This window comes from Pogonomyrmex barbatus, unplaced genomic scaffold (assembly GCF_055798465.1).
Source record: "Pogonomyrmex barbatus isolate J1 unplaced genomic scaffold, ASM5579846v1 scaffold5, whole genome shotgun sequence".
Taxonomy (NCBI): Eukaryota; Metazoa; Arthropoda; class Insecta; order Hymenoptera; family Formicidae; genus Pogonomyrmex; species Pogonomyrmex barbatus.
The window spans coordinates 1,757,640-1,772,239 of record NW_028297149.1 but is presented as its reverse complement, the minus strand read 5'-3'; the positions used below and the strand labels follow the sequence as shown (position 1 = coordinate 1,772,239).

General features: G+C 41.0%; 1 protein-coding gene across 9 annotated transcripts in view; it reads right to left on the bottom strand.

Annotated features, from left to right (window-relative positions):
* The window catches only part of spir (spire type actin nucleation factor), a 217,165-nt gene that overhangs the window by 22,257 nt on the left and 180,308 nt on the right, over positions 1-14,600 (bottom strand). For 2 of the 9 annotated variants that reach the window (XR_016140380.1, XR_016140379.1), the window contains exon 14: positions 26-472. The exons of 6 other annotated variants lie outside the window; for them this stretch is intronic. Coding sequence is in view for 1 of the 3 variants with exons in the window: in XM_089081617.1 (XP_088937743.1) it covers positions 473-496 (24 nt within the window). In the remaining 2 variants the exon portion in view is untranslated. Of the gene's footprint in view, positions 1-25; positions 497-14,600 lie in introns of those variants that run through there. One more of the 9 variants, XM_089081617.1, reaches the window with a different exon arrangement.

The window sequence follows — 14,600 nt, the reverse complement described above, 5'->3', positions numbered from 1 at the left end:
CCAACACTTGTTCACGAAATACTACCGTAGTAGAGTGCTGCCGTTCAGCGAGGCCATTGGATCTTTTCCATCCCCTCCTTTTGAAAGAGGTGATTTATGCTCTGCTATGTCAAAATTTACGCGGATGTGATTGGTCCTCCATCATTCATTGTACAAACGGTCCACACGCAATGTACTCCGCCAGCGCATTGTACATGGTGAAACAAAAAAGGAACATAACATGTAAGTGTCGTCATCTTTTTTCTTTTTTTTTTGCAATTACGCAATATTATGTACTTAATTTCCATTACACAGTATTTCGATGGAGCATCGCGCGGTGCGCTTACTGAGTAGATATTACACCCTGACGGTTATGGACTTCAAGTTTGTGGAAATTGGAATCAATGTTGGTCCACCGAGCGTTACGTGAAGATCGCCTTAGGAGATCATCGAGGACAGGACTGATACTGTTTTTCGAAACGTGGAAGAGACTCTATAAGCAGCAATGATGGAATATCTACAAATTACGAAACAATTACAAAGATAATTTTATAAGCGTCGGACCATTAATAGTTCGAGTTTGCATGATGAACGACGTTACATTCGTACGTCTTGAATTTTTAAACGTACGCATGATGATGGTCGAATCAACGTTACACCGTATGTTTAATCTCGCCGAATGTATTAATGTAACATTCAATTGACTAATCAAACTCGTCGATACGATCGATGTTGTGAAAATATACGCGATATCTTCGATAAGCATCAACTCATCGATTGCGAACTGTTAGTTTTAGTTTTTAGTATGTATGATAAAAAGACGATGTAAAAAAAAATGTGAAAAAAAAGTTTCATGCTTAATGTGATTTTTCAATCAAAAAGCTATTTCTCTTTTTAAAAATGAAATAAATAACATTCCGAATTGGTCAAGTTAAGTCTCTGCCCTGAATTAAAGGGTGTTTGGCAATGTTTCGATGTGATTCTTACAAAAAAAAAGAGAAAGTTTTCGTTGCGCATAAGAAAACACAAGGGGAACACCGGATGACTGGTCGGGATATTTTGATGTATTTTATATAGACTGTTCTTGAGCGAAAAAAAAACGATGTGTCCGACCGTTCTTGTTAATGGCCCATAGTTTCGAAGAAATTGGTTTTTAAAAAATGAGTCTAGTCGACCGATATACCGGCGATATGAAAAAATTATTTATTAATTATATCTGTATATTTTTTGTAAATAAAATTTTTAAGTAGTTATTGTAATAATTTGCAAATTAATTTATGCTTGTTCGATAATCGATGGAAACATATGCGTGCAAAATTTTTGCATATGCAAAAATTCAGTATCAGACTGTGAATTTAAGATATTATTCCATTTCCATTTTATTATCTTTATAATTATACTTGATTTTAGTTTTATAAAAAGAGGATAAGAAGGGAGGGTGTGCATCACGGCGAAGCCCGATCACGAACCAATCGTAAAAATTCGTAATTATTTTGCGAAAAATATCACTTCAGCCAGGAATAGAACCTGGATTTCCTGCTTACCGGATATCTTAGCCTTTCGATCACAGAGGCATGTGATGATATTTATCGCAATAACGTGTTAGAACAACACGTCAACAATACAATAATATACACATATATACATATATTACAATATACATATATACATGTATTATATATTCTCTCGAATCTCCACAATCGATATTGTGGTGAAAGGACATATCCATAGCCTCTTATCAATACTAAAATTACATTCATATGCAACAGTAGCAAGATTCTTGTACTATTTGAATAAATTTTTATATAATATTTTGCACATGCAGGTAATAACAATAAAATTATTATAGATAGAATATTATCACATAATACATCTGTTATGATAGGCAAACTGTCACATTTGACATTTCTTTAGATTTAGAAAGGACCTCGCGAAACCACGTGTTTTTGGCCTTCTGTGAAATTGGCTGAAATTTCATTGTTATGACCGAGCGATGTTCCGCTCGGCACATCGCTCGGTCATAACAATAAAATGGCTGTCACATTGATTACTAATTTGAAGATCGTTCCTTGTCGACGCGATTGTGAAGCGATTGTCAAAGTGATTGTTGTTACGTGAAAACTTGAGGCGGATGGACGTGTGTCCGCAGTGTTGTAATTGTTCTGTTATTAATAAAGTTCTCAAGTTTTTATTAAGAGTTGTTATTCCGCGCGCGACTCATCTGCATAACGCGACTTACGATTCGTGACCGTCGCGTGCGCGACAGTATGTTATAGTTCTTGACTTACTGATCAAATTTCCTTAGGCATAAAGCTTAAAAATGGATAGCTTTTTGCTATAGTCGCTTGAAATGTTGTATTTTATTCTTGTAACGTTCCAAATCGATTTTTTATAATAAATCGAGATATTTTAGATAATATGCGATTTACCTACACATTTGAGAAAGATTTATATGTATATATGTTTGCCTGTGCATGTGTATGTATTTGCATGGGGCGAAATAGTATGCTATTTAGTTCCAAAAGCACATATTTTAAAATGTTGGAGTAACAACAAGTACACATAATTTTCACTCACCCACTCGCTCACTCCCTCCCTCGCTCACTCGCTCACTCGCTCACTCGCTCACTCGCTCACTCCCTCCCTCCCTCACTCGCTCACTCCCTCCCTCCCTCCTCGCTCACTCGCTCACGCACGCACGCACGCACGCACGCACGTACGCACACACACACGCAGAGTAATAAGCCAGGAACTATTTTCTTTAATAAATTGTATCAATACTTTCACAGTCTTTTACTGACTTGATTTCACTTGATACTCACACACTTGATCGATAGAATGACTTATTTACGAATTTATTAGTTTGTTACTATCAATCACTATCGATTAATTATTCGGTGATTAAAAATGACTTGAAAGAAAGAAATACACATTACATGTAATCATAGTAATCCATCAGAAGTTTTCTTTTATAAATAGTCAACATGTTCACGGATTTACTCACGCGCTTGATCGATAAAATCATTTATGAATAAATCTATCGGGTCACTACTATTAATCACCACTGATTAATTATCCCGCCAATTGAAAATTATTACAAAAAACGCGTTACAGCGCACGTAACTCGTTGCGGACTCTGCTCGATGACAACAATCAGACAGATTATGTTCTTACTCCAGTAAAATGCATTAATTCGCCAAGTGATAATAACGATCTAACTTATCGACCTAATGTAATGTAAATCAGATCGATAGTGAAACGCTTCGAACGCTTCGTAATACCAAGTAATAATAGATAAGTTCGATAGATAATATCGGCATATAATGTCCACCTGTCGAACATAATTTGGGAACCGCGCACTGCTATCGGCGACAGACCGCGACGTTCTATTCGACGGAGGAGGCGGAGAGGAGACATCGATCCCCCACGAACACTGTATAAATAAGGTGAACCGATCGATACTTCAATCAATAAACCGTCGACTGTAGGACATTCTCAGAGCGACATCGACACTTCAATCAACAAATCTCCGATTATTAAAACGTTCTTATCAGAACGACATCGAGATTTCAATCAACAATTCTCCGATTATTAAAACGTTTTTATCAGAGCGACATCGATACTGCCTCAATAATTCTTTGATTATTAAAACGTCCTTGTCAGGACGATATCAACAATCTTTCGATTTTTAAAACATTCTTGTCAGGACGATATCGATATCTCACTCTTTTGATTATTAAAACATCGTTGACAACATCGTTGAACGATATGGCAGTCTACCCGAATGAAGAGTATTACGACATGATGACGGTACTTGGCGAGTGTCAAAGACAATATCACGTTGCTGTGAGGAGATACGTCGAATTATATCCAAACCGAGCAAGACATCCAAGACCTAGTGTTATATTTGAAGCGGATCAAAGATTATATGAAACCGGAAGCGTGTTACCAAAAAGAAAGGACATTGGCAGATATCGTGTTGCAAGAAATTTACGAAACGTGGAAATCCTTCGTGCTGTTGAGCAAGAACCTGAAACTAGTATTCGGGAGATTTCTCGAGAGCACGAATTATCTTATTCCACCATCCAAAGAATACTCAAAGAAGAAAAATTACATGCCTATCATTATACTCGCGTGCAACATTTGCGACAAGAAGATTATCCTTGGAGAAAGAGATTCTGCGAGAATTTCCTGAGAAGAATAGACAAAAATCGAGAATTTCCTTCTCGTGTAATATTTAGTGATGAATCGTTGTTCACACGAGAAGGAATTTTAAATTCGCATAATATGCATATGTGGGATGACGAGAATCCTCGAGCGATACGACTCAGAAATTATCAAGTTCATTGGAAACTAAATGTCTGGGCTGGGATTATGGGTACAAAAATTGGGTCCAGTTATTCTTTCAGAAAGATTAAATAGCGCATCGTATTTGGAATTTTTATCAGAAAATCTGCCGGACTTTTTGGAAGAGATACCATTATTAAACAGAAATAAAATTATATTTCAACAGGACGGTGCTGGTCCACATAACGCCAGAATAGTCACAGACTTTTTAAATCAGCAATTTCCTGGTCGTTGAATGGGCCGGTATGGATCGATACGTTGGCTTGCAAGATCCCCAGACCTCAATTCATTAGATTTTTTCTTGTGGGGATACTCATTTACAGACAGGAAATCAAGGAAATCATTTACAAGGAAATCATTTACAGACATCTTCCAGAGAATGTCGAAGAACTAAATAACTTCACCATGCTATTTGGTCAATCGACAACGAAGTTATGGAGAAAACCCAAGAAAATTTACTGAAACGCATGAGAGCTTGCATCAGAATGGACGGCGGATATTTCGAACATTTATTATGAAAAGAAAAGAAGTCTTCTATAATAATTTATCTGCCCTTTTCAGGGCAACCAAATATTTTATTTCGAGGGACATTCTCTTCGAGTTCACAAATTATTAAAAAAAAAATCAACAAAAAATCAAATCAATTATGTTCGACAGGTGGACATTACCTGCCGATATTATCTATCGAACTTATCTATTATTATTTGATATTACGAAGCGTTCGAAGAGTAGGTATACTAGGCGGATTCTAACCCAGATCCTCCGAGGGGGGGTGCGGGTGTGCGGGGGGGAACAGCGCGCAACTGAGGAGTTCCCGGGAGAGGGAGGGGGCGGGTTGGACGATCCAGTGCCATTGAACGTAAACAGCGTGCGATTGAATCGACGATTGATGCCTTTAACACCGTGATAAATAATTACGAAAAGATAAATAACGAAGATGATATAAAAAAATTGCGCGTGGATAGGGCGCGTGGACATGACATCAGAGGGGAGGGGGCCGCGCCTGCCACCGCTGCCGCGCCTGCCACCGCTGCCGCGCCCGCCACCGCTGCCGTGCCCGCCACCGCCGCCGCCACCGTCGTCACCGCCGCGCCCGCCGAATAAAAAATAAAAAAAAGAAAAAATAAAAAAAAGACTCATCAAATTGAAGTAGAAGAGTCATAAAAAAGGTCACTTAAAAATACAAAAAGAAATGTCACAATCCAAGAAAATGTCACGTAAAAATACACACAAAAAAATGTTTAACAATCCAAGAAAAAATCAGTCACTTTAACAAATACACAAAAAGAAAATGTTAGTAATCCAAGAAATAATTTTACTCTCCTCCGGATTACTCGCAGGAGGGGGACTTCATCCATACCGTGGGATTAACCCGCGGGGGGGACTTCTGAATAATTGTCCTCCTCTTCCTCCTCTTCCTCCTCATCCTGTGCCGAAGCCAATGAACTAATATATTCATAAGTGTATTGACCATGGCAGTTTCGCAATACCAACGAGAGGGTTGTTGTCAACATAATAAATAGTTTGTTCCTCCACATATATCACGAAATTACCGTTGTACTCTGCCTCGTTGTATCTTGGGCAGATGATGATGCGTGGTAATGCCATTGCAAAGACGTTGCACTGAAAGTTCTTCATGCAAAAGCAATTGTTTTTCGCGCACCGGCGATTCTTCGCGCACAAAATTAGTATCGAGGTGATGCCACGAAGACGTTTCAACGATATGCCTCCACAAGACTCATTGCATGAGATTGAACGCGGCGTGTCAAGAAAAGCGCCGATACTCCGGCTGCTATAAACAAATCGGGGAGACCTATGATGATGCTCCGATTTAGACAAGGGGACAAAGAAATTGTCGATGATATATAATGGGTCATGGAGTGTGCAGAATCACAGTAGAAGTCTAATGTGAGAGAGAAAGCTGACGTGCATATAAAAAAAACGTGATTGCATACAAAAAAACGCAAAAAGTATCGCGTCTAACGTTCAACGGGAAGAAAATGGCAAGTGAAAAGGCATCGCAGGAATTTGATTATTTGGCATATATTAGAGAATTATTAAAAATTAGTTATCCAACTGAAGCAATACGTATATTTATTCACATGTGTCTTTCTAATGTTTAAAATATTAAACTCAATATTGTAAAAAATATTAAACTCAATATTTTTGTAATTTGACAGACATTATATTTCGATGATATCTCAGTTGTGGAAACCGTGCAAGTACGGAATCTTATAAAAATTTAGATACGCCATCCGAATGGGGTACGTAACTTTTTCTCCTTTTTTCTTTTTCTCTCTTTTGTCTTTTTTCCTTTATTTGATATGTGATGTATTGTGTGAAATTGAGATTTTTTATTATTTTTTGTAGTATTTGTGCATATATGATATAAAAAATTAATGGCTTTATGAATATTAATCATCGGCAGTGGATACGGTATTAGCGTCGCCAACAAAAGGAGTATTTACATTTGTTATGGGAAGAAATTACTCGCGAGGACGTATTTGATTTGCAGATACTCTTTGGTTTACGTCCATGAAGATGATGATGAAGAAGTGTGATGACATTTTTCTACAGGATATTCTCATTACTTTGAATAATTAAATAATTAACTGAATAATTACATAATTAATAAAGATCCACAAATAAATGTATATACAATAAATAAAAGTGCATTGTATGATTTATTTTTTGCATTAAATAAATATTTAAAAAATTTTTTACTTTTTTTAAAATCGTGATTCAATTTCTTTGTCATGTGCATGATCGACACACTGACCTACATTCCTGCCCGACGCGCGCGAGTCACCCCGGCAAGATAAACTTCTCGGCGTTATATGATAAGAAGCGGTACGTCGATCATTAGAATTATCAACGCATCGGAAAGAAATAAAAAAAACATAATTCGTATATCATATTTAGTTATTTTATTCATGATTATCTGACCACCAATTAAACAATTTAAATACATTTTGTAAAGCGCAATTAATATAGTGATATCCGCATAGTATTATCAGCGTTCAGATTATTCAGAGAATCTAATCGTCTTCGTAATCAACATCCAGAGTCTCGATGTACACGCGCTCATCGTCCAGAAGCAAATTCCACAACCATTGTCATTTATTTGTTATATATGTCCCTTGACATATATAACAGCATTGTCGTGTCATCATCTTTCGTTCCGTGCACAGCCTTTGTAATCAAACTCTTAGCGTTGCTGTATGGAATCGTTCCGTCGTCCCATCGCAGTCTATGGTGATGACGTATCACCCAGCGTGCGCGAGACTTGTCGACACTTGCGAGGAAATGCCATGGTGTAGGGCTTGTGAAAATGTAGTGAGAGAGAACGGTCCGTTCTTTGAGAGCAACAAACTCCTTTACAACAAACTGTCCTCCAACAAGAAAACCTTGCAGGTCTACGAACGTTGGCATGACCATGACGAGCAATTTTTGGAGCCTGCGGTCGATTTCGATGTATCGTAGATTTTATTATTTCTCTCTCTCTCTCATGTACCAGTGATGCTCTTAGGTGATCTTACGTACAACATTGGTCAACGGATTGTATTGAACCACACGATCGTATATAATGAGAGAGTACGCGGTGGTATTTAACGGTACGTTCTCCTTAGTCTCAAATTCCAATCTCACGTCTACGGTTGCGCTCTTGACCGATTCCTTTTGTCGAGAACAATCGATGATTATGAATGGGCCATTATGTAGAAAAGATGTGAGACTCGGCTCGAGATATTCGTATCCGTAGTAACCCTTGCAGAAACGCGCGTACGTTTCATACAACACGGACCATCTGTTTTTGTCAAAATCCAGATTCATATCGTCGTACGGATAACATTCTGAGTTCAGATAAAGTTTCACGTTGGTTAAGTTGCAATCGTCGAATCGGCTCGTGTCCTCAGCCATGATGTTTTTTCGATCTGTTTGCAGAGCGAAGATGACATATCGCGGCTTCTCGAGCTGAGTAGCGGTCTTGTGGGCTTGATGGCCCACGAATGCTTGGTTGTACGCTGTAACAGCGGAAATTCGTACAGATCCCACGAGCGAAAAGCCATGCTCAAATATCCGCTCTCCAAAATGCGCATCGATAGTTTTTTTATCTCGCTCAATAACACATGCGGCATTCGCCATTGTATCTTGAATAAATCGATCACGGAATCCAACGTCGAATTTCCCATCAGGCAATTGCTGTCGTTACACGATCGTATCAAGATCAACTCGTGATGAGCGTTGATTACCACGCGTCTGTAATCCTTGCAGAATCCCAACAGTGCGTAGAGAGGTATGCAAAAGTTAAAATATCCATCCGCGTTAGTACGCGCATCTCAGCCGGCATTCCTCAGAATCACGCTTCTGTCGGATGATGTCGTTACGTAATTTGAGCATGCTGGTTATGCCCACGTTTCTGTTACGATCAATTTCCATACCATCAAGCTCGTATCGAATTTCATCGAATATAAACGCGACAAAATTATTTCCCAACACCACATCAAATCCTTCGACAACTCTGTTCTTCGTTCTTCGTTAGTTTTCCCTCGATATATAGAAAGCTTTCGTACGGCAATATGTACAGATCCTGTTGCTGTATGGGTATTCTTATCTCATCGCTGTACCCGAATGTCGGCGAACGGGTTGTACGCATGAGTCTCAATCTTGACGATGCGATCGTCGAAGATTGGCTCGTCTTCGATGTTTAGGATATCAGTCATTTCACAAGTTGCGCACCACGAATCATAAAGCTTGTAAAAATTTAACGTTCGACGCGTTAAGTTTCTTCCTCTTCTTGATGCAGCCGGATGAGCGAATATTATCGATCGATGTTTTCTTTGTACAAGATGCGTTATCTCTCTGTGTATGCTTCGCTTCGTTCAACACGAGCATCTCAAATGTCATGCTCGCGTTATCGCTGTCGCCGTCGTACGTGCAATCTGACGGTGACCTCTTCTCCTCTGAAATCGAGCGATTGTCCGTTCGTCTGGTCAACAATGCGTATCGTTAGCTCGATAATGCTCCGTACGATGACTGGCATGTAAATGATCTGCATTGGCCTTTCCGATATCTTATATCCTGGCGGCACGCTCGGCGAAAATTCGTGTATCGTGTGCACACTTTTGTCGTTGCTGTATGCGCCCGCGGTCACGTTGCACTCTACACGAATAATGTTTACGTTCATTATGTTGATCGACACGTCCGATTCGTGCCATCTTCGTGGTTGCAGTATACGCCTCGAGAAACCCAGCAGCGATCCAATGTTATGAGACTTGTTAAAGTTTATTCTGTAGGCGCATTTAATCTCACACCTCATCGTGTTGTAATTTGCGCGGAGCACTATCGGGTATTCTCCAATCTCGTCATCGCCGCGCGCGGTGTCACCAGCGTTACCCTCGGGCGCGTCGCGTCGCGGACGTTTCCGTAAAATCTCACGTTTCAAAAATTCATTTATGACATGCAGTTCATACGACCCCTCGGGAATCGTAATTTCTGCATCATCTTTGCCAAAATAAAATGTATTGTTCGAAGCGTTTACATTCGGTATCGTGTGATAAGTCTCCAAAATTGTTAGACCAAGCTCGTAGTCATCATCGCTCAAATCTATAGCTGGAGAGTAATTTGTCGCGAGAACTCTGCTCTTCCCGCTCAGCGTAAGCGTCAGCGACATGATGGAAAAAGCATTCGACGAATACTGAGACATCGCGACATTTTGTCGGACTTTATAAATTCACGCGCGTCGGCCGTTTTGGAGAAGAAACCACAAGCACAACTGTCCGCAGACGCTCTGATCGTACGTCTGATAGGACGTTCGATTGTACTCTATCGTAGCATCGTCTCCGAAATATCGTATCAGTTCCTTGGGCGGTCGAAGATTACCGAAACTGTCAAAGTACACAACGCGATTGTTTCTCTTTGCGTACGCTACCCAATGAGTGCCGGGACCCATCGTGTCGTCCAGATTTACAATACCGTTCTTTTCGACACGCGCCGCTAATCGGTAATGCGTCACGCATAAAAACGCCTTTAAAGTATGGTACGCGCATACGCTTCGCCAGTTGGTCTAATTGTATGTTGGTAATTACACCCATAGGTATTTTTATTGTCTCTGGCGTTTTTTTTTTCTTTTTTTCGCTGTTACGCCTCGTCCGCCTTTGTACGGAGGGAGATATAGTCCCCGTCCGTATTTGTACGGAGCGAGATACAGTCCCTGTCCGCGCGTTTCCATCGCGCGACGTTGCAGTTCTTCGAGTTGATGTTGCGCGACTTTCCTGTTTTTATCGCTTTCGCCACGCTGGGCGTTCCGCCGATTAAGAACCTGAGAGCGCCCAAATTGGCAAAAACACACCATCTCGTTTCGCCATTGGAAGTATTCGTTTCTTTTTTTTGCCGGCTTTTTTCATCGTCTTCATATCCGTGCCGATCTTGATCTTGGCTTTCATCGCTGCTCAAATGGCTGCAGCTGCAGCTTTCTCGCTCAGAGCCGAATCTCTCGCGATGACGCGTCCTAAGGCTTTATCGGCGAGTACCTTGTCCGCCGCGTGTCTGTCGGTGAGATCGTTGCTCTGAGAATACGCAATGTCGTGTTCACGGCACGCCGCGGATTTATGCCCATTTCACCTCTGGCTAATCGCTTTTTCAACCGAGTATCCGGGTCGCAAAACTGATAGCCGGGGATATGTAGTTCGAAAGGAAGCGCGTTTATCGCTCGATTGAGCAGACCTCCAATGTAGCCTTCGTTTGACGCTGCTGCTGGCATAAGCCACAATCCTTTATCTTCGGTGCAGGACCGTCTATATGATCTCGATCCCACGATTGATTATAATGCTCGACGTAGCGACGATAGGTTTGAACCTCCAAATCCGCCTTTATATGTTCCGGAAGCTTGTCCCCCATGGTCGATAGCACACGCGTAACAGTACGACCTTCGATATATATATTGCAACTGCTCAGCGCTTAAGTCCCGAATATCAGAGGGATGCGACAGCACGAGGTACATTTTTGCAATTGAGCGATTCGCGATTTTGCGCATCTATAAATAGACGTTCGGTCGAAGCCTAGATAACGCAATGCGAACATGAAATTCGTACGGCAGCCACTGACGATACGCGTCGCGAATTGCGACGAGAAAGCGCGAATGATGACAGACATCGCGATGGAGCGTAAACATGGTGAAATGTTACCGAGTACTATACGCGCCATCATTTGCGGTCCGTCGAATTGCGATAAAACCAACATTCTCATAAGCTTGCTCGAGAGTCCGCACGGTGTATGTTTCGAGAACGTGTACTCGAAATCGTTGCAACAACCAAAATATTGTTGTGCGGGTCGTTTCGGGGATCGGTCAAGGAGTCGGCGGGAAGAAGGCGCTCACCACTTTGTTTGATAATCAATAAATTTTATTAAAACTTGATACAGATTGTCCTTTTTAATTCGGACCGCGACAGACGTGACGGCACGGCGGATCTCGATGAGTCCTCTCTTAGTATCGGTCTTCCGTTTTTATCCTGTTCCAGGCGGCCGGTCCTTGCCGTGTCATCAACATGTTCGTCAGCGTATATATGTTTGCGGTATATTTCTGGGTCGCGCGGCGGTTTTCCGCGTAAGGGCCGCGCAACCCGGTTAGCAGTTGTTTCCCGTGGAACGATTACACAATATTTGCGCGATTAGCACGATAGCGTTGGTAATCGCTATCGCGTTGGTAAAATAATAATTCGTCGGATAAAGTATCGCTTGCCGCAATCCGCTTTGTCAGCGGTGAGCGTGATTGCGTTCTCGGCGCTCGCGACATCCCTCCCCCTTTGATGGAAGGTGATCTTACTTGTTAGTTTACATATGTTGTCGCGTAACTGTAATATAATCGTGTGCTTATGACTAATATAACATAGCATCGTCGCGGCGCCTCTGTGCGGTCTCGCTTTTCTTTTGCTTTTTATTTTTGTTTTTGTTTGTGCGCCATATTATTAATCCTATTATAGTTATCATTACTACGCAGGTGCCTGTTCCCATAGAGTATACAGTGTATTTCTTTTTGAGTAAGTTATAATCACTATCTTCTAGAGTTTCTCTTATTTCTTCTAGACTTATGCTTAACTTGGTTAAATCTACGGGGTTCTTAATTATTTGTCGTAACGTGTCGGTTTTCGCTAGCTTATTCTTATCGGTGTCTTTATTTTTTATTTCTAATGTTATATTGTATTCGGGGAGGTAGTTTTGGATATATTTTATTCCCTCAATTTTTCGTGCTTTTAATATTACGTTTGGTGTGATTAGTTTGCAATTATCTTTTAGTTTTATTTTTCCGGTTTCTTCTAATATAATTTTCTCTTCTATTTGCTTTTCGTACTTAATGCTAATTTCTTGCTTATGTGGAATAGAGCCACGCTTGCTCCTCCGTCAATGCTATCCACAACGGTGTGTTAGATATCATATGGTTCTTTTTGCAGTAATTGAGCTGTCCCGGTGTATGTGTATATATTTGCACCTCGCATGGTGCTGGTGTTTCCGCATAATATGTCGCGAAGTTCTGTTCGCATGTGTATGTGTTTGTTTCTCGTATGCAGCGTTCTAACTCTACTTCCTCTAGTAATTTGTAGTGGTGATTCTCTTTATCTATAGCTAGCAAGGGATGGTTTATTTTTATGTAGGCGAATACATTCACATGATCGTGTACTGGTAACGGTATTGCTTTAACTAGTTTAAATGTAGGGTATGCTACTACCGGAAATCGCAAGATTGTGTATATGTATGGACCATCTGAATACGCGCTAACAGTGATGTATGTGTGTATGGTCTGCCAGGTATGCTCAATCTGGATTTTAAAAGGAAAGTGTAATCCCATGGTTAATTGTGTAGCCGCTTCTTTGAGGGCTGTTATTATATGTTTGATGGGTAGTAGTCGTGTCGGTATCATTCCGTTTTTCCCGTATGTCAGGTAGTCTATTACATTTTCCGTGTCCTTCGTTAAATCGTTCATTATCATTGTCAGGATTAGTAAGTGTTCGTCTACGTCTGCCTGTAATGTGGACTCGATCAACCGTTGTTCTAGTCGTTTTGTCGCACTCATTATCAAATTTTCATTATAATTTAGAGTATTTTCTAATTCGTCCAAGTGCGCTATTGTGGCGTTGATTACTTTTATTTGATTTGCTACTGCGTGCTGCAGTACCTTGCCGTTTGTTCGTAACGTTTGCAGTTGCTCGTCTATTAGTTTCTGATCGTCGGCGTCCATCGTTCCGAATAATATTTTGCTGATCGACCGCATCTAGCAGTCCTCGTCGTTTGTCAGTCGTTTTGTATAGCGTTTCTACTTGTGTCAACAGCGTGATCAGTTTGGTATTTTTTCTTTCTGTTATCCTCATAATGTTTCGGCAACCTAACTGGGCGTTGCCTATTACTTTTCGGCACTGTATTGCGATTTCCTCCATATAGTCTTGCAATTGCTGATGTCTGATCTCTAATTCTTTTGCGCTCAATTTTATCACTAATCTCCATGCCGATTCAGCCTGTCTCAGCTGACCGATTTCTTCGTAGTAGATTCCTGGCTGGTGAGAACAATTCCCAGTCAAGAGTATGCCGAGAGTCAGGTGTCGCTTGTCCTGCTCTTCTCCACATAAGGAGCATCCTGCAAGTTTAGGGTTCAGATTACTTTTCCGTGAATCCTCGTCGTGCATTTTTTTGTGTGCTACGTTTAATATTATAAATTATTTTGTTCAGTCTGCCGTCGACCGTGGTCTGTCGCGCGTCGTGGACGGTTTTTAGTTTAGATTTTCCATTATGCAGTGTACTAGGTGTGGTCGGGAACATGTTCCCATTATGTGTGGCGAGTGCGTGCGGCGGTCATACCGCCTGGCGGCCCAACGGGTAGCCTTGAGGATGTCGTCCAGGTGGCCGTCCACGATCGTCTGGACGGGGGAGTATCGTCCCCGTGTTTAAGCAATCTGCGTTGAGAGATCTCCTATGCCCCCTCCGCCCGTCTGCGAGGAGCTCTACCCCCGCGACTCGTTGCGGGTGCAAGTTTGCGTTGCCACCGGGCAGCGGTTCGTCGCTGTCCTGCGTGACTGATGAGTCCTGTATTTTTTCTTTTTACTAATTCTAATTTATGCTGTCATTATTATTAATGTCTTTATTTTACTGCTTTTGCTTTTTGCTTTTTGCGGGTAATTATTCGTATGCGTTGTTTGCTAATCTTCGATGAATAGTTTGAGTCGGTTCGCGTGCACCGTCGTAATTTTTCGTTTCTGTTTAATTTTGTAATTAACATCAGAGGTTTT